The following is a 24,805-nucleotide window of genomic DNA, read 5'->3' on the forward strand; positions in this document are numbered from 1 at the left end:
TTTTAAAAATGCATATATTCTTTCCTATTTACACTTTGTCATTTTCTCTCATTAATTGATACTTTCTCCGTTCCAAAACAATAGTAGTTTTAGTTTTTTCACAAAGTTTTAGAATTCATTAATTGATGTTACAATTTGACTGAAACACCCTTATTTAATATGAGTCATATGAAAGAGAGAGAATGAAAATTATTGGTCAATTAATTTATAAGAATTGTGATTAGTGGAAATAAAAAGTGAATTTTTAATAAACACAATTTTTTATAATAAGTCTTATATTTAGGAACACCATATGAAATATGAAGTATAATTAGTGGGATGACACATTGCGGATGCCGGTGTGAATTTAATACACTTGTCAATGTCGTTCAGATTTTATAAGATGTTACGCGGCATACTGACTAAAGTAGCTGTAGCTATTAAAAAAAGTTATCTTAAAAATCCTTCAACATATTTAGTTTGCAAAACTCTCCATAGAAATTCACCCCTTCAACTTCTGATACTGCATACATAATTAGCAAACTCAGAAGTAAGGAATTAAGGAAAATGGAGGAGCCTTTGTTGCCGAAACTGAGCAGCCAGAAGGAGGAGGTGATAGCAGCATGGTCAAAGAGTAGCAGTTTTCTTCAAGATCTTAAGAAGGTGAGTATGATGGCAGGACCAATGGTGGTGGTGACTGTGTCTCAGTTCTTGCTGCAAGTTGTGTCTTTGATCATGGTTGGACATCTCGATCAACTCTCTCTTGCTGGTGTTGCCTTAGCCACCTCCTTTGCAGATGTCACCGGCTTTAGCATTCTGGTAACTAAAATTCCTTTCCTTCCTTTGCCCCCATTAATTTTTTTCTACTTAAAAAAATGCATTTTATCTTTGATCTCAAAAGTTAGTTTTTATACCTGTCACATGCTTTTAGATTTTAGAGGGTGCGATTCAAAATGATTAAAGGCACATTTGGATACACCATGAGAAAGCACAGTAAGTACAAAATTATAGTGAACAAGTATAGACATTAAACCCTAATGTAGTAACTTCAAGTTAGACGTAGTGTTTGGTTTCGTCGAGAGTATCTGTAAATGTAAACTGTGATCAAATGGTGTATGTCATCATCATTTGTGCATTGACAGTTCATATTAGTGTTAGTCAGGCTGTAGGCGATGCTAACTAGAGTTGGTCATATAAATTAGCTCTACATAACGTCGACTTAATTATACGATTGACTCTAGCATTTATGACTTTATGTCGTCCAACGTCTTCAGCGGGTTTAGTAGGCCTAGAGTCTGCTGAGCGATGCTAATACTTAGAATCACCCTTTTAACCCTTGCTCCTACGTTGTAAGCGTTGATATTTGGCCGACGCTATTTCGCGTTTTTCTAATGAGAGAGTGATTTTCTCTCATAGTCTTTTCCCAGTTATATATCTATTAATAAAATGCATTTTGCTGTTTTAAAAAATTAATGTTATACTTGAATCTAAACATAATCTTTCTTACAAGAGTCCAATTTTTTTTGATTGATTGAGTTTATTGCTTTGTTGTTAAATCTAATTTAAATTATTCATTGAGATAATATACAATCTTAAAAGTATAGATTTTGTTCTCTATAAATTTGGGGTCCCATTCCCAAACTTATAGATAAATCATTAAGCTTAGGTCCGGAATTAGTGTTAGAGTGAAGAGGATATTTCCCTAGCCTCCTTTGTCTTCTTATAGGTCTTACCCTTGTCTCTTGGGTTGCTAGGAATTTTTGGTGTCATTATGTCCTTTATTGCCTATTTAGTGTGAAAATAATTGGCTTTATGATTTTTGGGGGTTATGGAAGGCTATTTATTATTGTGAACTGTTGTTCTTGGATCCTGGGTGTTTTTCCCGGATTTGGACTTGAGAGTTCTCTTTTTTCTCTCTCTACGGTGGTGTGTGGTATGAGATGGTGGTGCTGGCACGGAGAAAATGCTCGAATATGACGGGGGGGGGGTGTACCTGTAGAAGACACTCCGACTCTCCACTCAGTAAGAAAGTTAGGAGAGAATCTCAGAATCTTATAAGAACTTAGAGATTGTAAGAATGAATAGTGTGTTAAGTAAATGAATGACCACACATGTATTTATAGGCTTGGGATCTCTTGCCATTACCTCTGCAAGTCCTGTGGAAGCCATCATGAAGGTCATTCCGGGCGCAAGGTTGGCGACAAGTCACCTTGCTTAAATCTTATGGCCTAGGCTGTTGTAGGGATGCCCGGCCGCTAGCTAGAACAGATCGTTCCTTTTCTAAGTCATTCAGTTCTTTCTTATGACACCAACTTGCTCGTGATGCCTTTTGGTCGACTGAGATGTTATTGAGCTTTTTGGCTTTATGAACCAGCCGGAACACTTGGGTTCACGATGGTACGAGTGACCTTTAATGTTGAGGTACCTTGGGAGGTGGTCTAGAAATAGATCATTTTCATCGATCGGACTAAGACCCTGTAATGACTCGAGGACCGGGGTCTTAGCCGCACACTCTTAGTTTGGTTTTGAAGGCATGCTCTTGCAATGCTCCGGTTACCGCCACTCGGTAACTCAGAAGGGGCAGAGCCCCTCAAGTGTGTGTGTTTGATAACTTAGGTTCTTACGATTGATCAGTGTATCGTTGTGCTACAAAACTTAACTATAGATTCTTTTCATTTACATCGTGTGTGCAAATAAAGATAAACTCATGCTACAGCAACAACACCATTATACCATCATCAATAAAAAAAACACCAATACATGACAAAAGCTGGAATTGCAATATACAATCATGATACAAATTACCCAAATCAATCAGGCTAGGGTAATTTTGATAATCTATTGATATTTCTATTATTTCCTGATCAACTTATTGTTTACAGCCTTGAAAAGACAAGAATAAATGTTTTTATATCATTTTCTTATGTGTCCCCAAAAGAATATTATCCTTGTTTCTTAGTATACAAATATACAATTCAATAAAAAATACTTGCAAGTAAACCAGATCGTAGAATTCAACACTGCTTAATTAGCATGCAAGTAATCCACCTTAAAAATTTCAACCAGTAGCATTCTTAAATTCTCACTTCGCTGAAAGGCAAAAAAAGTGATTGGCTTGGTCAAGCATGGATTTGGAACTCCCTGCAGCATCTACCAATGAATCTCAACAACCAAAACTTGCTGTTCCTGTGGAGTCTGTCTCAAATAATATAGCTAGGGTGGCTTTTCTTCAAGAGCTAAAGAAGGTGAGCTTGATGGCGGGACCATTGGTGGTGGTGACGGTGTCGGAGTTCTTGCTGCAAGTTGTTTCTTTGATGATGGTTGGACATCTCCATGATTGAGAACTCTCCCTTGCTGGGGCTGCCTTAGCCACATCCATTGCAGATGTCAAAGGCTTTAGCATACTGGTAATTAATTAAGTAAAGCTAAGGGAAAGGGAAATGGAAGTTGCTTCTGTTGTTCGCCGTGATTTTTGTTTCATCTTGGTTTTTCACCATATATCCAAACACATGCTATATGTGTTGGTGAAACATATACAAAGTTGTTGTGCACCAACCTAGTGGGTTGGCGTAGTGGTTAACAGATCATATCTGAAGCAAGTGGTTAGGGGATGGAATCCCAACTCTCGTGAATGCAGAAAACTCATCGGCCAGCCTTACTGCTTAGTGCGATGACCGTGATCGAGGCAAGGAATTAGTCTCACGGCTACTAGTTGGAAGGATATCTTGGTATATATATATATATATAATATGAAAACATTTAACCAAAAGAGAAATATTAATGATATTTATAATATATATTTGTTATTTTGTAATTTGTTAAACAGAGAATTATTTTAAATTACTTTATAAAGTCCATAATCATTTGATCAATTAATATGATATCAACAGTGTTATGTTTTTTCTAGTGTTCTCATTAACTTAACTTGAAATGAAATTCAGATAGGACTGGCTGGTGCTTTGGAAACTCTATGTGGCCAGTCATTTGGTGCAGAGCAATATCACAAGCTTGGAAGCTACACATTCTGTGCAATAGTCTCTCTGATCTTAAGCTGCATTCCAATTTCAATCCTATGGATCTTCATGGACAAATTGCTTGTTCTTTTGGGGCAAGACCATGCAATTTCACTAGTGGCTGGAAAATACTGCATTTGGCTCATTCCCTCACTCTTTGGCTATGCTGCTCTTCAAGCTTTGATTCGTTATTTCCAGACTCAGACTCTGATCTTTCCCATGCTTGTAATCTCAGTCATTGTTTTAATTTTGCACATACCCATCTGTTGGGTATTGGTGTTTCCATTTGGCCTTGGTAGAGATGGAGCAGCATTATCCATTTCAATTTCATATTATCTTACTGTCATATTATTTGGACTTTATATCAAATATTCTCCAGCATGTCAGAGAAGTAAGATAGTCATAGGGATGATTCCTCTAAGTAGCATCAAAGAGTTCTTCTTCTTAGCCATCCCTTCAGCTCTTATGGTTTGGTAAGTTTCTAGTTTTGCACTTGTATGATTGGGGAGTTAATGACTCAGTAGTGTGTGTTTAGATACCAGTTGAGTTATGAGTGCAACGTAAACGAACTTTCACTACAATTCATAAGAAGAGTTCCTTTCATTTTTTATTTCCGAGTGTCAACGGCTGTTTACACTGGTGCCAACTGGTATACAAACATAGTGTCAGTTGTGCTTCTCTTCTTTACATTTAGGCGTCTTGTTTGTCTAACATGTTTCTTTCTTAATGGATGCAGTTTGGAGTGGTGGTCCTTTGAGCTGCTAGTAATACTTGGTGGACTTTTGCCAAATCCCCAACTTCAAACCTCCGTTCTGTCAATTTGGTTTGTTCCTTCTGGATCTTGTTTTGTTTAGTTTGAGAAGATGTTTTCAGATTTAAATTTTAGTGCATGTGTGGAAAACCTTGTACAATTGATTCGTCAAGAGACGCTTCTCTGGAAGCTAACACATGCTAGAATTGATTATGAGGAAAATGAAGTTGATCCAAACATAGTTACAAAAATAATATTACCTTATTTTCACTTTGTTCCTTGCTTAAATGATTTATATAAGAAATAGTGAAACTTTTTGGCTGTTTCCTATACCAAGTTTGAAAATAATGTGACATTTTTTTTTAATTTAAAGTGAAAAGAGCTAAACAGGAAGTGAAAATAAAAAACATTTTTCTCAAACAAGCCGTAAGTAACTATCTGAAAACTCAAGGATTAATCTGACTTTTGTTTGCTTTTTGAGCAGCCTTAACCTTTGCAACCTGCACTTTTTCATTCCATATGGAGTTGGTGCTGCAGTAAGGTATGCTTCCATATATACATATTGAGATGAAAAACCAAGTGCATATACTAATATGATATCATACTTTTGTATTTTGTAGTACACGAGTTTCAAATGAGTTAGGGGCAGGGAAACCAAAGGAAGCTAGAGATGCTATTTTTGCTGTGATTATTCTAGCAACTTTAGATGCCATAATCCTTAGCTCTGCACTCTTTTGCTGCCGTCATGTGTTGGGATTTGCATTTAGCAATGATTTGGAAGTTGTCCATTCTGTTGCAAAGATAGTTCCCCTCCTTTGTCTCTCTGTCTGTGTGGATAGTTTCCTAGGAGTTTTGAGTGGTAAGTCATCATTGAACACTATATATGCTTACTAGATTTGAATAAGTGTTGATTGAAAAATCAGTTCTTAAAATTGTGATAGAATATAGGAACATGTATAACAAACTATTAAGTTATTAAAATCTCAATCGTTTATTTTCAATGAACAGTTATAATTCTACATTTAAAATGTATTTGATAAAGCTTATTTGGGTAGGTAAACACTTGTGCAAGTGCTTGGGTAATTATGAAAATAGCTTATGGCCTATCTACTAGTTATTTTAAGCTTATCTTAATATTTTCATAAGCTGCTTAGATTAGCTTAATAAGCACATACACTTACCTATTTTGAGCTTACTTCAGTAAGCTTCTATAATAAACTTGTGATAAGTGTTCATTGCCAGAATCGCTTAATTTAAGCTGTCTTACTCTCTAAATTACACGTTCACATTTGAGGAGTTTAGGGTTATCAAACTAGAGAGTTAACTCATAGACTCATCCGAGTCTAATATTCTAGGTCCCAAAATTAAATGAACTTGTTGACAAACTCAATATTTTCTTGGCTTGAGCACACACCAGTAGACTCACATAGAATCGCGAGTTCAGGGTGAGTTTGCGAGTCTGTGAAGATTCTGATTTTGACCTAAATCCCCAAATTTGAAGAGGGTAATTTGGGTTTTTTTATTCAATTTTTTCTTCAAACACACAGTGAATAGGGTTCTTCTCCCATTGTTTGAAACCTAAGAAGAAAACAGTCACACACACACCTACGCGAGGGAGATGTTACCGTCGTTAGGACTTAAGAGTCGTCGTCGCGTCGGGCCTTGCTTCTGCTTTGTGGGATTTGCATCATAGTGAGTGTTCTCACTCTGAATCTCTTTTAGTCTTTGATCTTCCTGGTTCTTGCACCTTGCTCTTGTTTGTTCTTCTTCCCTAGCCCCTGGTTCTATTGAGAATTCAAGTGTGAGTTGAAGCTCCACATTGGTTAAATATGGGTTAAGTGAAGACTCTATTAGAGATGTGACCCATAAGTTCCTTAATGTTTTGGGAAAAGATGTGGTGTCAGATTCTCTTGGTGTCTTGTTTCCTTGGCCCATCGACTCCCATGTCTCCCCAACGTGGTATCAGAGGTGATGGTTAGTGCGGCCATAATGTGACTGCTCCGTGTGTCGAAAGTCATCTTGGAGGTGTGACCAGACGCTGAGTCTCCTTGACGCAGTGAAGCGAACAACGGTGTAAGTGTGGATAGCTTCCACTGAGGGAGAGCATTATAATGTAGTGGTGACTCATACTTGAGGCGGAGAATGTTGAGAATTCAAGTGTGAGTTGAAGTCTCACATTGGTTAAATCTGAATGAAGTGAAGACTATATAAGAGATGTGACTCATATACCCAGCTCCTTTAGGTTGTGGGTAAAGATGTGGTGTTTGGTTCTCGTGGTATCTTGTTTTCTTGGCCCATGGGCTCCCTTATCTCCCCAATAGGTTCTTCTCTTCGTGCTTGACTGCTGCTTCTCTATTTGTTTTCTCTTGTCCTTGTTGTTGTTTAAAAATGATGATTTCAGAATCTAAAATGTCCGGTTGGTGGATCTAATGCTTAGCAACTCTCTTTAACTCCTTATTACTCTAGTCTCTAAGAACTCATGGTTTGATACTTCGATTATTAATGTATTTTGTTGAACTTTGTTTTATTATGAGATTGGATGTTGAATTTATTTGGTTAATGTCTCCTTGATTGCCACAATAGGTTATCTTTATACACCATGACAATTTTTATTTAGTGTTTTTTTTAGTCAACTCGACGAGTTGAGTCAACCTACCCAAAACGAGTCTGCATAGACTCACGAGTCTAACATCCTATTACTTGTATCCATGCATGTTATGTGATTATTGTGGAATGTGCTTAATTTTGTGATGGGAATGACAATCATTTTGATTCAATGATAACAATAATAATGATAAGGTTCATGGCTCCCAATTGTGTTCAATGAATCAGGGGTTGCCAGAGGCGCTGGATGGCAGAAGATAGGGGCAGTTACTAACCTTTTAGCATACTATGCTATTGGTATCCCTGTGGCTCTCTTGTTGGGTTTTGTTCTGAAGTTAAATGCTAAAGGCCTCTGGATTGGAATATTGACAGGGTCTACAACACAAACTCTTGTGCTTGCCTTGTTAACAGCATTTACAAAATGGGAAAAACAGGTTTTCACTTTTTTGTGTTTACCTATTGTTTCATTCTACAGCTTCCTAAAAAATCAGTTAAAAACAATCAAGAACTGACATAATTGAATGATGCATTGATGGAAAGTGATCTAAAGGAGAATGGTTTTGATTTGTTGAAAATGGAACATTGGAATCCTATTGTTAATTTTGATTCCATTCCTAAATATTTTAACATACAACATGTTTGGTTCTCCAGTGTAAACCCCCATAATGACTTATGTGGAAGCTACATAGTGGATGCTTGATTTTACATGAGAAAACAAAATGTCCTGATAGTGTAGCTTCTACAGTTCTCATGCTTTGGATTGTGTGTCACCATGAATCCAAACATGCTAATAGTCTAAAATAGTGAACGTCTTTGGTTTTTCCCAGTTGCAATTGTTATGTTAATAGCAGATTTTCAAGATTTGTGACAGTTCCTATAATTTGCAGGCACCCTTGGCAACAGTGAGAACATCTGAGTCTGATGCAGCTGGTTCTTAAGCACATATAGTTTGATAATGATACTTTAGACATTTAAAGTTTAAACACTTAGACACCCCACAACATCCAAATTTTTCCTCTATTTCTATTTTTTTTATCGCACCACATCAAATTCTTAGTTCGGATGTCAGCGGGGTGTGTGCTCTATGCGGATTTGGTATCCAAATGTTTAGAAGTAACTTTGTAGGAGTGAAATAGCAATATAGAACATATATTAATTATAGATATTTGAGTTTCTTTTGCATCTTCATGAGGTTAAATGTGAGAGTTTTGACGTTGGAGGATTCTGCTTGCTACAATGTAACCTTCTATGCACTTTTCATGTGCAGCTAAAATACCGCAAATGACAGACCACTCAAGAAATGGCTAAGTTTAGAGGATGACGAAATAGGGTAAAAGAAAAGCAGGAAGCATACTACACTAACTCATCTATGAATATTGAATAAACATAACCTAACCAATGCTGCAATGAATGAAGTTGGGAAGCTACATAAAAGTTAATTAAAAAAAGTGATTTTAACACAGCAGAAACTAACCACAACAAAATCCAAGATAAGAAATATGTCAAAATATTCGAAAGAGGATTGAAAGGAAAACATGATGAAAGTAAAGGTTTGAAGCATGGAAGGTTGTGTTTATACAATGATCAAACACTAGCAATTTGTGAAAGGTAAGAGGATTTAAAGGAAACACATGAATTGAAATTGCAGAAGTTAAAAATTACAACGAAATTGAAATAAAGTGGCTGGAGTTTATTGGAAACTTGACTGCTCACATTGACTAAATCTTTCTTACTCCTATTTATAGGAGAAATTGAAAGACTCAACTCTAAAACTTGAGCACTATTTGCACTATCTCCTAAATTCCTCGAGCGATGGGGTGTAGCCGCCGAATACATAATCACACACATGCTAAAATTTAAGTCCTAACTACAACTGTACAATTTGCCGCACCAGAATGTGCCTCTGCTTCAAGTATGTGTGGACTCTAGAAGCCACGATTTGGTAATTAACCATTCGATAATGCCAAAGCGGTTTGTGCTGAAACAGCTTGCTTTCAGTGTGCACACTTAGGATCTTCAAAATAGCCTAAAGTCTTTTCCATGCTATTTGTTGATGCTGGCCTTGCTAACATTTGATAATTCTCTGATACCTTGTCTTAGAAGTGCCGAATAGACCTTTGCCGGATACCCTTTCATTTATCTTGTCAACTTGATGTCTTCTTTCTGACTTGGATTCTTCATACCGGTTGTGAACTTCTTTAGCATCCACACTTAGCTTAGTTTTGGTTTATTCCATTCCACCGGTTTCATGGCACCTTTCTTCACTAGATTTGTCCTCCATTGAAGGCTTTGCTTCTGACATAGTGAATCCGACTAATTATAGTGCCACCAACAACATTGCAAACAGAAAAACAAACATAGACCAAGGTTTAGAGAATGTCAGATAGCACTTTACCCTGGGGACTGAAAATCAGTTTATTAAGACCATATTATTGCGTGCCAAATCACTATCATTTTAGTTATTCACAAAACAGAAAAAGGACCTTAAAATTGAGTAAAATAATTCTCCTAGGGCGTTGTAAATCATTGCAGACGATATACCTATTCCGTTACAAGACAAGATCTAGAACATACTTATATAGCACTGAAAAAATAAACGTGAAGAGTCTTCCACATGAAACCTGTAAGTGCATAAAGATATGAAGCTGGTTGCAAGATCCCCCTTGCAAAGTGTTATACACATTCTACAGCACATTTTAATTATTCGTGCAAAGTTGTAAGTATAAAGAATCAATGATTTTATATGTGAAGTAATCAATCTATATATGTGAAGCAAAGATAATGACAAGTATAAGATAAGTCACAAGTCACAACAATTCCCCTAAACTGCACTACAGAAATGGAAGATGAGAATGGGGGCTGGGCGATTGTGATGACAGAAGACTAGAGAGCACAAAGGAGTGAGATGCAATTTCCCTTTCATGCATTTCATCATCTGTGCTCTCTATCTTCTGTCAGCAGCGTCCCTAAAGCCTCCTCCTCCTTCACAAGAAATTAATCAATGTAATTAAGATAAGCGAGAGAAATTAAACACCATTTATACAGGAAAAATTAAATGACGGAAATTAAACTCCAAATAAAGGTTGAAACTCGGTTCTATATATGCATGTTCTTGAACTCTCGGGGATTGATGTGAAGAGATTAGGAAGGGGTCTAGGGACGGTCATTTGGTTTCCTTGTTGTTTGTATAACAGAAAGGAAGAGACCTTGGAGCTATTGATATGGAAAGATGTCTCATCTGTGACCCTTTTTATAGGGAAAACTCATGCATGATGCCTTTCTTAATTCAGTGTCTTTGTTTGTGCGTTTGCACCATAGCAAACGTGATTAAGCAGAATGTTTGAAAATACTTACTAGTATATTTTTCCATATACTTCTTCTGTTCTAGAAAAGTTGTTGTTTTAGCACTCTCCAATTAATTTTAATTAAATAAATATTTATTTTTGTGTTGATACAAAGATGTGATTTCATGTATCTTTAATTTATTACTATTAGAATCTAATTTTACATATTAATTAATGTGAATTATATTGAAGCAGTAAGATTGTATCATCTTATTTTTTATTTTTATTTTTTTATTTTCTAAAATTATTATAGTGGTAAGTGCAAGACTATCTCTTGGGACTTTAAAATCACTTAATTATCTCCATTTTTAAGGAGCTTTTATCATCTTAAATTCATATTGAATAGTAGTATCAACTTCAAATTCAACAAAAATCCAAATTAACATACAATTATTAGAGGGGCGTTTTTGCTCATTATGTTGAGTACCGGCTGTATTATCTACTCCTTCCGTTCCAGAAAGTTTGTTGTTTTACATCATTTTTCAATATCTCAAAATGTTTGTTGTTTTAGAAAATCAATACGTTTTTTGCTAATTTTTTCCACCTCTATCCTCATTTAATACATTTTCTCTCACTTATCACCTTCCATATTAACCAACCACAACTCTTCTCTATTAATTACATTCTTTTCTATCTAAGTACTCCCTCCGGTCCTATTTATAAGCAACAAAAAAAAATTCACATAGTTTAAGAAATGTAGTTAAACTAGATAAAATGCATTAAATTTGTCTTAAATTAAAATGAACTTCCAAAATTACCCTTTATTATTAGTGTTGGAAAGTGGAAAAGAGAGTGAATAATTAATGAGACACATTTTACAAGTTAGAATTAATAAGGGCATTTGGTTCTTATAAAAAGGACCAAGATTTTTCTTCTCTTTCATGCTTATAAATAGGACCGGAGGGAGTATAATTTAATAGTTGTACATCATACTAGTAAAAGTAAATAAGGGCAATCTAGTCAAATTATACTATAGATAATTGATTTCTTACTCTTTGTGCCACAACCTTAAACTACAAACTTTCTGAAATGGAGGAGTATTATTTATCTAATATACTCCCTCCGGTCCTATTTATAAGCATGAAAGTGAAGAAAAATCTTGGTCCTTTTTATAAGAACCAAATGAAAGTTTGAACTATATTAATTATTTTTTTCCAATGATGTCCTTATTAATTCTAACTTGTAAAATGTGTCTCATTAATTATTATCTCTCTTTCCCACTTTCCAACATGAATAACAAAGGGTAATTTTGGAAGTTTATTTTGATTCAAGACAAATTTAATGCATTTTATCTAGTTTTACTACATTTCTTAAACTATGTGAATTTTTTTTTTGTTGCTTATAAATAGGACCGGAGGGAGTATATATTTTTGCTTTCTAAAAAAACATACAATTAATTGAGATGTAAGATTTTCTGAGCAAAGCTGATGAGTTGAACTTGAATGTGAATTGACATTAAATTCAACATGTATATTTGACAGTTTCAAAAAAAAAAAAAAAAACATGTATATTTGACACTTAGAACCCTTTTACTGATCAATAAGAATACGAAACCATTACCCATACTCACCACTTTCTTGCGTTCACACATCCCACTTCCCAGTGTTCAGTTTGCCTTGTAAATTGTTACTGCGGCTACGATAATGTCACTCATAGCCATGCGTATGAAAAAGAAAACGACAAATGAGTTAGTCTAAAATAAAACAAAGTTATCCTTACCGATTATACCTAGAGAGACGTGCCGCAACAATGAAGAATTTCTTTTTCAAAAAAGAAAATATGAAAATTTACAGTTTTAGTTAAAGTATTTACTAGAAGAAAATTAGGGATAAGTTACAATAAAATCAATATGTAGCAAGTTTTTGGTGAAAAAATCATAGTTTTAATTTTTAAAAACTGGATAGGACCGTCGATTGAACTTGGAACCGATCAATTGATGAGTTAATTTTTTACATTGATATTATATATTTTCAAAATTTTCAAGATTCAATTGCAATATGACGCGTAAGGATTTTGTCATATTCATTTATTCACATAGAGATTTGATACTAATGTTATTTGATAGCTTTTGGACAATTGGACTCAAGTGATAAGTTGAATAGTTTTGATTGATTGCTCAAAAACATAAAAATAATTGAAAATAAATAAATTGATAGCAAATGACATGTACAAGAACTTATTGAGATTAGAGTTTATTGATTAACTTTTTTGCTAGTGATTTAAAAACATATCATATTCCAGCATGTGAATCATGTACACCAATTCAATCTTACATCATATCGATGTCTCGCATAAGAGAAGACTGAATAGTAAAAATTATAAACATTATATGAATGGTTCACATGATTAAAATAAAAAGTTATCATGAAATTTATGGCTGTGTTTGACACGACTAGCTGATAAGCTAGCTGAAAGTTAATAAGTTAATTGATAGTTGAAAAGCTAGCTGAAAGCTGATGAATTAGTTGAAAGCTGAAAAGATACGTAATTGGAACAAAAGTGTTTGGGTAAAACTAGCTGTTGAACAAGCTGAAATTAAAATGACATAAAAGAACATACTTGTATAATTATTTTTATATTTAATATTACTTTATTTTCACATTAATACCTATATGATATTAATATTAAAATTATTATAAATATTTTAATTTTTTTCAACTTATTTATCACCTTAAAAATATAATATTAATTTTTACTTATTTAATTTTCTATATTTTTATTAAATTAAATTGAATAAAATAAATAATTTGTAATTTGTAATATAAAATTATTTGTTTTATTCTAAAGTGATAATTATTTGTATGCGAAAACGGTGTACATATGAGACAAGTGTGATAACTAATAAGTAAATAGGTTTAGTAAAAAACATATAAGGCTAAAGGTAGAATTTTAATAAAATAATAAGAATAGAAATGAGAGTATATTTAATAAGCTATAAGCTTTAAGCTACCTGAGATAGCTTAAAGCTTAAAGCTTTAAGCTACTGAAATAAGTTATTTCACCAAACATTTTTATAGAGTTTTTAAACTAATCAAATAAGTTTTAAATTAGTTAAATAAGTTATAATCTAGCCGAAATGACATGTCAAACATAGCTTATAGTCAGGACTAGAAATTAGGATTATTAGGTGATTAACTCTATTAATTTGATACTCAAAATATCGTATGTTGTCACTCACAAGTTAAATCTAGCAAAATATCTTAGGAGACCAATATGATATATAGAATGAAGATCAAAAGGGAATCACTAAATCATACACAAGAAACATGCTTTTGTATTAAAGGGAGATCAGATGAAATATAAATATTAAAACAATTACATCTAACTAAATTAGCTATGCATAGCTATAAGTAGCCTTACAAATAGAGATATATAAGGAACTAAAATAACCGAAACGGGTGCGATGTCTCGCAGCCGAATCTGACCTCTAGAGCTTCTTCTCTAGTTTTTTGAGCCTTTATTAAGGATCTAAGAAAAATGAGTTCCAGACCTTTATTAAGAGCTTTAGAGTCGCTCTAGGCAAGCTTTCCTTCACAGTGAAGAATCCTCAAGCCGCTTTATTCGCTTGAAGCTAGCTCGGAGCGAGCTTCTTTTGTTGTTTCTATGTATTGCTTGCTTGAAGCTAGCTTGGAGCGAGACTTCATCGTACTCAACAATGTTGTTTTTTTGAATCTGCTCACGTTTAAAGCTTTTTTTTTGAGAAAACTCTGAGCAAGGGTCTCATTATCTTATGTGATATGCTTGCTTGAAGCGAGTTATGAGTAAAGATTAACTATGTTAACAAGTAGATTCTCTATATTTTTTATCACATCATCCATTTCATTACTAAGATTTTTTTTTTCAAAATAGAAGGATTGTAAACACTCACATGGATACAAATAATTGTGCCTTGTGTTAAACGTCCGAAAATTTTATGCAATTTTATTCAGCACTGTGAATCCCAAAAATGGTATCGCAATTCATTGAAACTTGGAATACAGTGTTGAATGATATTGCACGGGGAATCTGTTATATTCACTCTTGCCATTAGTGGTATAAGCATATCAAGAAGAATATAGTCCACTTCTCTTTAGCTCTCAATCATTGGAGAATTCTAGGCAAAAGTTAATTAGTTACTACTAAACAATAAGTAATTACTCCATTCGGTGTTTAATAAGAATCAACCAACTACTTCACCTAATTTTATATCGTATTAAATAGCTAATTAATGATGAAGGTTGTTTATTCTTATATATTAGTTATATCTCTAGTCGCAACAAATCCCTCACGCTCAGACTTAATATTTTGAGTGTGAGATTTGCAGGTATATATGCAAATAACTACTACCTTCGTTCCTTATTAACTGTCAACTTTGAAGAAAAAAATTTATTCATATATATCTTTGCACTTAGAGTTTCAAGAGAACATTAAATGATGTTTTTCCAAGAAATGTCCTTGCAGGAACAATAAATGAGGAAAAATAAAATACATTTTAAAGGATGAAATATAAAAACAAATAATACTTTAATAAAAATTAATAAAATTAATTGCAGTCCTTAATATATATATTTCTTCACTTTTTGGACAATTATATAATAACAGATGTAAGGTAGTTATAGATGGGGTTTCTAATAAGCAATATATAAGATAGAATTTTAGTTAGGCGTAAGTTTACCTCAAAGGTATTATTGATTGTTTTTTTCCAATGGAGTACATATAACTTGAAGGCAAACTTAACCGCTACTACAAGACCAGAGATTCACCTCCCTGACATCACACCCTTTGACCAAGTAGTAAAAAATTTCTCCATATAAATGTGGAGTGCCATTATTACATTTGCAATTTTCCTTAACAATCTAATCAATACATTCAGACTATGTTTGACATGTCATTTCAGCTAGTTTATAACTTATTTAACTAGTTTAAAGCTTATTTAACTAGGTAAAAAGCTTTTTAAAAGTGTTTGATAAAAGTTCCACTAGCTTAAAGCTTTAAGCTATAAATTACATTAACTGAGTTAGGTTATAGCTTAAAGCTTATTGAATATATTCTCTTTTTTATCCATATCATTTTAATAAAATTATATCATCGTCCTTTTTATATTTATAAAATCATTAAACTCTAATTATTTTTATTTTGAGATAAGTACTATTCTTTTTTGGTAATTTTTGTTTTGGTAAATAAATAATTACTATTCAATTGTTAATATAAAATTTAAAAAATATCTTGTTAATATAGAGAAGTAAATAATTACTATGCAAAAATTGCCAATTAACATCGGCACTAATTAGACAAAAATCAGCACTATGATCAATTTAGCTTCAGCATTAGGACTAAAACTTTCAAATGATGTTGGTAAAATTCACATGTGATTGAGTTTTCTCTGTTCTAGGGTAAAATTTATACTTTAAATATAAATCAAATAGAAACTCCTAAATATTAAACCCTGTATCCAATACAAAATTAGGAGCATATATATGAAGATTAGAAAAACACATCTAACTCATTTCATTAAGTTCATTAAGTATAAACAGTTAAACACCCATACATGCAACTTGCCAAGAAACAAGGAGAAGGATGATAAAATATGTTATCTTTGTTCCTTTTTGAATTCACTATTGGTCACAGAAAATACACGTGGGGCGGTGACTAGCTAGTGGCACTCTGAACGACCGTCTTCCTTCCACATCTCATGCCATGTCTATCCCTCACCCTTGATCCTACCCCATGATTTTTCCCTGTCTGTTTCAATGTCAACTTGTTATAGCTAGTGTGTCACTCTTTATTTGATTCCATGCCAAGAAGCATTTGTCCTCTCCAATCTTTCATGCATGCGGCACATATATATATAATAGTATATCTTGTATTGATTATGTAGATGCAGAATCTTCTTTCACATGAAACAATTCTTATGCTGAAATCAGAAACATTCATGTAATGAAAAGATAATTATATCTTAATGAAATTTTTTTTATTCATAATACTCAAACTTAGAACATTATTCGAATAAAATTAAACATATGTCATATTAACCAACTATGTAAGCAAGTCCTATTTTAATATTTGTAAGATATTAATCCTAAATTTCAACAACCAATTAAAATGTGTTAGTCTTAAGGGGTTGTTGCTAACCCTCTTCAAAACATAAAGCTGGGACTGGGAGAATTTGGAATAGTGAAGAGAAGAGAGTGCTGTACTTCACTTTCCAAATGGGGAAAGCATATATTAAAAGGTATTCTCCAAAATGGGATAAGTCTAGGTTGGCTGCCATACTTATTCCTGACAGATAACGATGCACCCTGCAACAATTATTGGCAGCTGTACTATCTCTCACTGTCCATTTTGCAGAGAATAATTAAAGTGGTCTCTTTTTTTTTTTTGACACGGTTCTTTCCATTTCAAACAATTCTAAAGGAATAAAGACACTGTCTCACTTCCATGGTGAGTGGAAGATAAGTAAGAAAGGGAAAGAAAAAGGGATTTGGATCCCTCTCCAAGAAAAAGTGGAAAAGAAAAAGCTTAAATAAGTTGTCAGTGCAACATTTTGCACTTAGATTTAGTTTGGATCTCTCCCCGACTCCCCTCTAACTAATATGATTTTGGTATCTATATTCACATATACCTTTAGTTTTAGCTAGTCTCTGTTCTATAATATCTCTTGTTAATTAACCAGTGACGTGGTGAAATGAGAAGCAAAATAAAATAGCATAAATTAAATTAGTTTAATTTGAATATTATTCATAGGGATGAAGAGGGGTTAAGTATTAGAGACTTGGAGTAATTTAGTACTAATGTTTTGCTTGGCGTTTGAGGTTATCGTTGCGCAATGAGAATTTATGGGAAAATGTTTTAAAAGTGAGTTATGGTAACATAGTTATTTGTTTAATAAAGGGACTTTTTGAAAGGGGATAATATTTGGAGGGCATCAATTATCTATATTGAGTTTGAGATTAATTGGATTTTAAAAATATGATTTGTTAGTTTGGAAAGTGGAGTTAGGATGCGGTTTTAGTTGGACCTGTGAGTTGGGGAGGAGGTATTAATTAGGTAAATAGTTTCTTGGGCTATCATTATTTTTGAACAAAAAGAAAGTAAGGCGACTAAGGTGGGAAAGTAGGAGAATGGTGAATGGATGGGATCTAGTATGGAGCTAGAAGGAAACTATTTGAATAAGAAGTACCACTTCTTAACTCTTCGTTGCAGGTTATCACATGATAAATATTGCTGAAAACAAGATGTCTCGGCCGTATTATTGATGCACTCAACTTATGCGATCAAAATAATTTTGGGTGATAGACTTTTTCTAAAGATCCTTTTGTCTAAGATGGCACTGCCAAAAATCACGGTGTTTATGGACAGGAATCATGTTCTCATTTGTTGTTTTCTTGCTCTGTTTCTCAATCAGTTTGACAACAATGTCTTTATTAGCTTGGTGTATACATATGATGACTGTCAAACCAATTTTTCACAATTCATTGTGTTCTTTTATGGAAAGCTTTCAAGGAAGGTCTTGTTAGCCTTGTGGTTTGCATTTCTTTATTATTTGTTTTTTTTAACTAAAATTATTTCATTGAACTTAAATTGGCATGAAGTCATTACATTAAAGTCAAAAGATTCAAACAAACCCAAAGGACCTTCCTCCAACTAAATAAAGTCCGACAGAGAAGAAGCATTTCGGGCCATGTAATTAGCTGTGGAATTTCCTTCCCTATGGATAAAAGATAAGTCTACATAATCAAACAAATGCAAAAGAGAAATATATGGTCATTTGGTGTGTAAGTAATGATTTTATTATTGAGGATATGAGTTTATGTATTCCATCACTTCTGGCATGGTCTTGGCTTATGGGTTTAGTTTTTTTTTTTTTTTTTGATAATGTTTAGTTTTTCTTTTGTTAATTGATATAAACAACCTTTAATTTTTTTAATAGGTTAGTCTTATATATGGGTCAGGGTACCATTGTATGCCCTTTTATATAGGATTCTTTGGCTTATAAAAGAAAATTAGTGATGGGACTCACGTCGGCATTATCACATTCCTAGCTAGAGAGTAACTTTATATGAAATATTTTGTTTCGAAAATAGTTAAATTTTTATATTAAAAATTTACTTTAAATTATAGTTTTGCAAACTCTAAATTTTTCTATATATAAAAAGTGCTAGCTATCATATTTGATTTGACAGCAAAGTCAATCATATAAGATTACTCTACACTCGTGGTGATCGTAACGTGACTCTTTAACAATGGAATATTATAAAATGATGACCAAAACCTAATTATATGTAAAGTAGGGTCAAACCCATAAAAGTTAGATTGTGGAAACCAAAATTACTTTTTTTTTTGTACCAAAATTACTTTTAAATGTATTGTTACTAAAAACTTATTTAAGACAGTATGTTGCATCATTCATTTTAACTTCCTCTTAAGATACCTCTTCTCCCCAATAAATTTTATTTATCTTCCCCGTCAATATGTAAACAACTAGAGTTTGGAATACAAAAATGTCTCATCACATAAGATGAGATAGCTTGGACTATCAATTTGGTAAGAACCTCTTTATCTGCTCTATATAATATTTTCTCTTTTTTTTTTTAGTTTCTTCCAGACCTCTATATCAGCCGTCTTTACTCCTGAAAGCCTTCTAAACTCATCATTTACGAAAACGAAAGTTGTAACTTATCAAAATTAATCTTCTAGCCGGAAGCTCATCAATATGATTCATCTCTTCAAACGAAGCTCTAATGAAGATAATACTATTAACTGCAAATAAAATATGAGAAATAATAGGTGCATCTTGTGCTATCCTCAGACCATGCTCATTCCTCGATAGATTTAAAAACTTGCATACCTTGTGGATTTGAACCAATTTTTGGGACAAGTATTTCTCCCTCCTGTATGCAAATGTTCCGTATTAGTAGTAGTAGTAGTGTTTATGATGACACAGCTTATTTTTGAAATTGGGCCTTTCACCAAAATTCTGTTAATTGATTCCCAATCAATACATAAACTTTCCCAACCCTTACTCTATCTTGTATTGGCTGGGCCTTAGCCCATTTTCTATGAACGAAGTAACAATATTTGACAAAAATATAAGTTCTCTACCCAACTGCAACCAAAAAAATGAAAATGATAATGCTGCTTTCCCCAAAATTATTGAAGTAATTAGGAGTATTAGAATGAAATGAACTGTTTAATTCATTGTGAATCATAACAGTACAAAGGTTATATAGTTCAATGTGAATTATACTACAAAGTACTAACTAAGTAACTACTTAATACTAGTTTCGGTTAATTAAACCAACTGCTTACAATCATAGCTAAACTAACTAACTGAATCGCTGTGTAGTCAATTTCGGTGTGCTTTATGCGTTCATGAAAGGTTGAATTGGCAGCAATGTGGCAGGAAGATCGGATATGAGAGAATGAAGGTAAGACTTTTGGTTTATGTTTAAATGACTGAAATTCAGTGGATTTTGTTCATTGCAAACTTCAGAAATTGTCCCAGCCACATTTAATTTAGAAAGGATATGCTTGATGAAGCATTGAAGAGGAAAACAGTGGTAGCAATTCCTCTGTTAATCCAGCTTTGCAAATTTCTCCCAGCAGCAGCTTCAACCTAACTTCATAACACCACATTCGGAAGCGTTTCAAGAGGGGGACATAAGGGCGGGAAATGAAGGGTGAATGAGACAAAGTTCAAACCCTAGTGAACTAATTTACTAACATTGTTCACTAATATTTGCCTATATAAAAGAAGAGAGAGAGAGAGAGAGAGAGAGAATGTCAAAGGAAACCTGTGATTATGCTTGCTAAAATTTTATCCCATTAACACATCTCTATTGAGACAACAATTGAAGCAAGAAGCTCAGACTCCAATTCCAAACAGTTTCTTCAAAGGTAGATACTCCTTTTGATTGGTATTAGCAATTTAGCATATCCCTTTTATACATGGGAACAATTATGCTAACAGATTAAGGCCCCGTTTGAAGAGTTCATTGAAATTTATTTTATAGCATAAGCAGTTATGGAGAGCTTATATATATAGTTTATGCCTCACTTTTGGCCATAGCTATTTTATTACATTCACAAGTCTCGACAACTACGATTTCTAAGATAAGGATATCAAAACACTTTGAAAGATTCATAACATATCAAAGGGAAGACAATATCATTAACTAAAAATTAAATATTGGCTCTATCCACCCTTTTCTAGATTACATCCAACCACCAACATAATCAGATTTTCCAATCTTTTTAAGTCACATTGTTTACAGCTTTTTGTTCAAGCAAACAAAATCAGTATCAGTATAGTTAAAAAATACACAAAAGAAACACCAAATGCTACAATGTTCAACACTGAAACTATATATTAGATATTGGGTTGTGTCATTGTACATACTACATTGTTAAGATTTGATTCACATCATTAAGCAGCAGAATTTGTGTGGCAGTTCCATATCTCAGGTTAGATAAAATTCCATATCTCATTTTGATAGCAGAAATCACTCTGCTGACTTATTTGGAAACATATTACTGATGAATGTCCACAATAATCAGTCCATTCCGAAGAGTGTTCTGTTTTTTTCTTTACCAAGAAAGACATCAACCATTTGAAAAGCAACCACAAACCCAGTTAGCTTGTACTAGTTGCCATTTCTACTCACGTCCACCCCATCTCAGCAACAAGGTGTCAATCTAGAGTCGGTCTAGTGGCAAGCAAGTTTGGCTCCTTTATGAGATCACAAGTTCGAATTCTGAGAAATACATGTGTTGAAAGAGACATTCAACTATTTCTTGAAATAGGTAGCAACATCCTTCAAATAGTAAGTAAAGTGTAAAAACCTTTTCATGTGGTATGATGTTTTTAACGTGATGGAAAAAAGGGATAGCGAGTTAAATCCAGCTAGCTATGCATCATCAAGCAAAGGTACCTGAATATGGATGGAAATCATAGTCCTTGTAGTCCATGTTCCAGATTCATCAATTCATTTTCAACTCAGCTAGTAAATGAAGTTATTCCACCTAAAGATAGATCATGTGGTTGGATCTTAGTATGAAGTTAAACCAATTACGGACATCCAAATTTGAAAATAGCTATTTGCAACTCATCTTAGTTTCCAATTACTCCCTAGTTTTTATTAGTTATTGTTCTTGGGTTTGCTCTCAAGGAGTTATGGTCATTAGCATCACAATCTCATGGTAGTATTAGGAATATTGCTGTTAGTAGATCCATGAGTGTTATCAATTTCAGAGTTACACAGACTTACAGGAAGTTGGTTTCTTATCAGATCTTGTTGCATAATAGTACACTTTGCACTATATCATCATTATAATCAATTGGGTTTATCTCTTGTTGCATAATACACACGTCACATCATCTCAACATTGAACCTTCAGGGTGGTTCTTCCTTTACCTGCTGTATCAAGAACTCCCTTTTCCCTTTGCCTTGTACCATCTCAAAGGACTCCAACTTTGCCCCCATTGCCCTGTTCAAAGTTTGATGTATGAACAAGTAAACAAACTAAAAAAGTCAATACAATCATCAAATTCAAAAGAAACACTAAACACTGAGATGATTCAACATGTCAACTATAGATCAGACATCAGGGTAGCTGTATAGTGTATAGAGGTAGATAAGGATTTGAAGTCACATGCTTAAGCAGTAACATATCATATTTTATCATATCAAAGGAAAATTACCAATTACAGATCTCAAATCTAAGGACAATTAAACAAGATCCTGCATGAGTAAAAGATGTAGAGAGAAAACAATTAAGCAGTGTTTGGGTGGAAAATGAAGAAGTGAGATTCAGAGAGCAAAGGGAAAGGGAGTAGCCATTAGAAATTATAGGAATGGGCGGAATTGGAAAGAAAGCAACACAGAGAGGTTGAGTCTCTGAGTGTTGTCTCTCCAACCAACCCATTCCCACAACTTCTAACAGGTTCAATCTCCCATTCCCAGCTCAGTGTTTTCCTGCCGCAACACACTATGCTATCAGAAGGAGAAATGAGCCTTATATATAGCCCTTACCTCAAAACCTAACCCTAATTCACGGGTTAATTTACTGCATGTTTGGTTAGGTGAGGGATTAGAGCAAACGTGATTTCATCTCAGATCTCAGTTGAAGTTTTTATTTTTTGAACTTAACATAAATTGAGTTCAATAGAAATACAAGCATGTGAAGCAACGTGTACACGTGAGAAAGCACACTTTTCCACAAATAAATCGAGCTGTACAAATTTCCTACAGTAACTTTAATGTAGATGACTTTAATGAAACACATGCATGATGGTATGTTTGGTCTAGCGATAACAAGAAATACTTTTACTTTCTGCATTGGAATAAGATGACAAGAAATACTACACATACTTTATATTCTTTTAATATTTCTTTAATTGATCAAAATTTATGATCATACACTAAATTATATGGATTTATTTTTGATTTAATGAGTTTTGCATGAGTTTTAACTAATCAAAGAGTAAGTGTTAGAAAAATAGTATCAAAAAGAGTTTTGTTACCACTTTTCTCTATACAACTCTACTTCAAAAGGACGTTAAAAAAAAATCTACTTCAAAAGGTGGTTAGAAATGAAAATCATTTTACTATATTATAAACACTTCGTATGTCATATTTTTAGTTAATGTAAGACTTTTTAACATAGCGTTAATTGAAATAATCAATGTTTACAGAACCGAAACGCTCATTAAACCTCTCACTCTCAGTAGTTGACTCTCTTTCCGATAGTCTAAGGATATTTTATCATCCTTCTATCTTTTTTGTAAAAAACAATGAAGCCACCAACCTTCGACTTTTTTTTTTGTCAATAACCTCTAATTCTTGGTAGTTGACATTTTTTAATGGGTTGTCCATATTATTTTTTAAAAAATCAAATCAGGCCCAACATGTGTAAATCCACTTGATTTATCTGCCAAATTGTTCAAACCACAATATATGTGCCCTCATCTTGTTTTGATTTGAGAATTTTAGTCAGGTTTAGTATTTTAGGTTGGAAATCATCTAAGCGTATCCCTTCATGTTATGAATGGTAATGGACAAAATTAATTGTGACTGTCAATTAAATATCTTTAAAAATGAATAAAGCATGAACACGTGGAGAGTTTTTTTAAGAAGCAAATGCAAAGATCCGGTGCCCACTAGGGTGGGCAAGTATCAAAATGGTCCACCGGTGCACCATTGATTCAATACCGTTAGATCTAAGATTCTTAGAATATTCTTCAAATTGATGGTTAAGATTGAGTGAACAAGAAAAGGGTACAAATGTAAATTGACCATCCTCTTCCACACCCATTCTTGCTGCAGCTCTCGTTCATCTTCCTCTTCGGCATCAACCACGTCGACAAGTTCTATTGCAACAAGAGAATCGTCCTACACCTTAAAAAACTGAACATGTTCCAGGAAAAGGAATTGCATCGGTGGTTTCAGATCTGTGTTTGATTGACTCCTCCCTTCAGAACTGGGTTTGAATCACTCAATCGAGATCTACTCCCACCGCTCTGCCTCACCGCGTCACTACTTGCATGTTGAAAGCTTTGCACGTGATGTTCTTAAATTTAATGGATCTGCAAATTCATTTGATTGTCCTTTGAGTCCACCATAAAAAGGAAAAGGATGAGATCGAAGCTTTGGTTTCCCCAGCATGATAAATCTGGAGTTGACATCCAAGTTTATATATTTGAAATATGGAAGATGTGGTCCACGCATGCCTACTTCTGGATTTCAAATTTGTGTAAAATGAGAGATTTGATTTTGTTGATGGATCTGCATCTTGAAGCTAAGAACGGTGGTGACTGGTGACAGCTTGAAGTTCCAGAAATAAAAAAATAATAAAAGGACCCCGAACTCAGAAAGGGGGAAACATACGAGAGAAAGAGGGAGAGAGATGAAGGCATGGCGACACAGTCGTACCTCGGCGGCGGCCGCGCGTGAAGGTTGTCGCGGTGGTGCGATGAAGACAAAGCTACTCTACCACTAGAATCAACATCTTTAATTTTTTCGATATATTTTAATATATTATGAATTACTGATATAGCCCTCGGTGCACCGATGGACCAATTTTTAAAAGGTCCACCCTAGTGGGAACCCAAGATCCATCAACTAAGGCCAAGAGGT

At 33.8% G+C, this 24,805-nt stretch overlaps 1 protein-coding gene and 1 long non-coding RNA gene across 3 annotated transcripts; one reads left to right on the forward strand and one right to left on the reverse strand.

Moving 5' to 3' along the window:
• Nucleotides 1–444: 444 nt before the first annotated feature.
• Nucleotides 445–8,529, forward strand: LOC130728931 (protein DETOXIFICATION 3-like). Its single transcript, XM_057580515.1, has 7 exons — nt 445–798; nt 3,921–4,465; nt 4,729–4,815; nt 5,228–5,284; nt 5,364–5,602; nt 7,576–7,781; nt 8,235–8,529. Exons 1-7 carry the CDS (start codon nt 547–549, stop codon nt 8,283–8,285), a joined length of 1,437 nt encoding a protein of 478 aa, XP_057436498.1. The 5' UTR covers nt 445–546; the 3' UTR covers nt 8,286–8,529.
• Nucleotides 8,530–20,790: 12,261 nt separating this feature from the next.
• Nucleotides 20,791–22,691, reverse strand: LOC130728932 (uncharacterized). 2 transcript variants are annotated; one of them, XR_009015827.1, is made up of 2 exons: nt 22,085–22,691; nt 20,791–21,692 (listed from the first exon to the last, which is right to left on the reverse strand). It is a non-coding gene; the product is annotated as an uncharacterized LOC130728932 (long non-coding RNA). The 2 variants fall into 2 exon arrangements; XR_009015826.1 differs by having other exon boundaries at nt 21,938–22,691.
• Nucleotides 22,692–24,805: the final 2,114 nt, after the last annotated feature.

This window comes from Lotus japonicus, chromosome 1 (genome assembly GCF_012489685.1).
Source record: "Lotus japonicus ecotype B-129 chromosome 1, LjGifu_v1.2".
Classification (NCBI taxonomy): Eukaryota; Viridiplantae; Streptophyta; class Magnoliopsida; order Fabales; family Fabaceae; genus Lotus; species Lotus japonicus.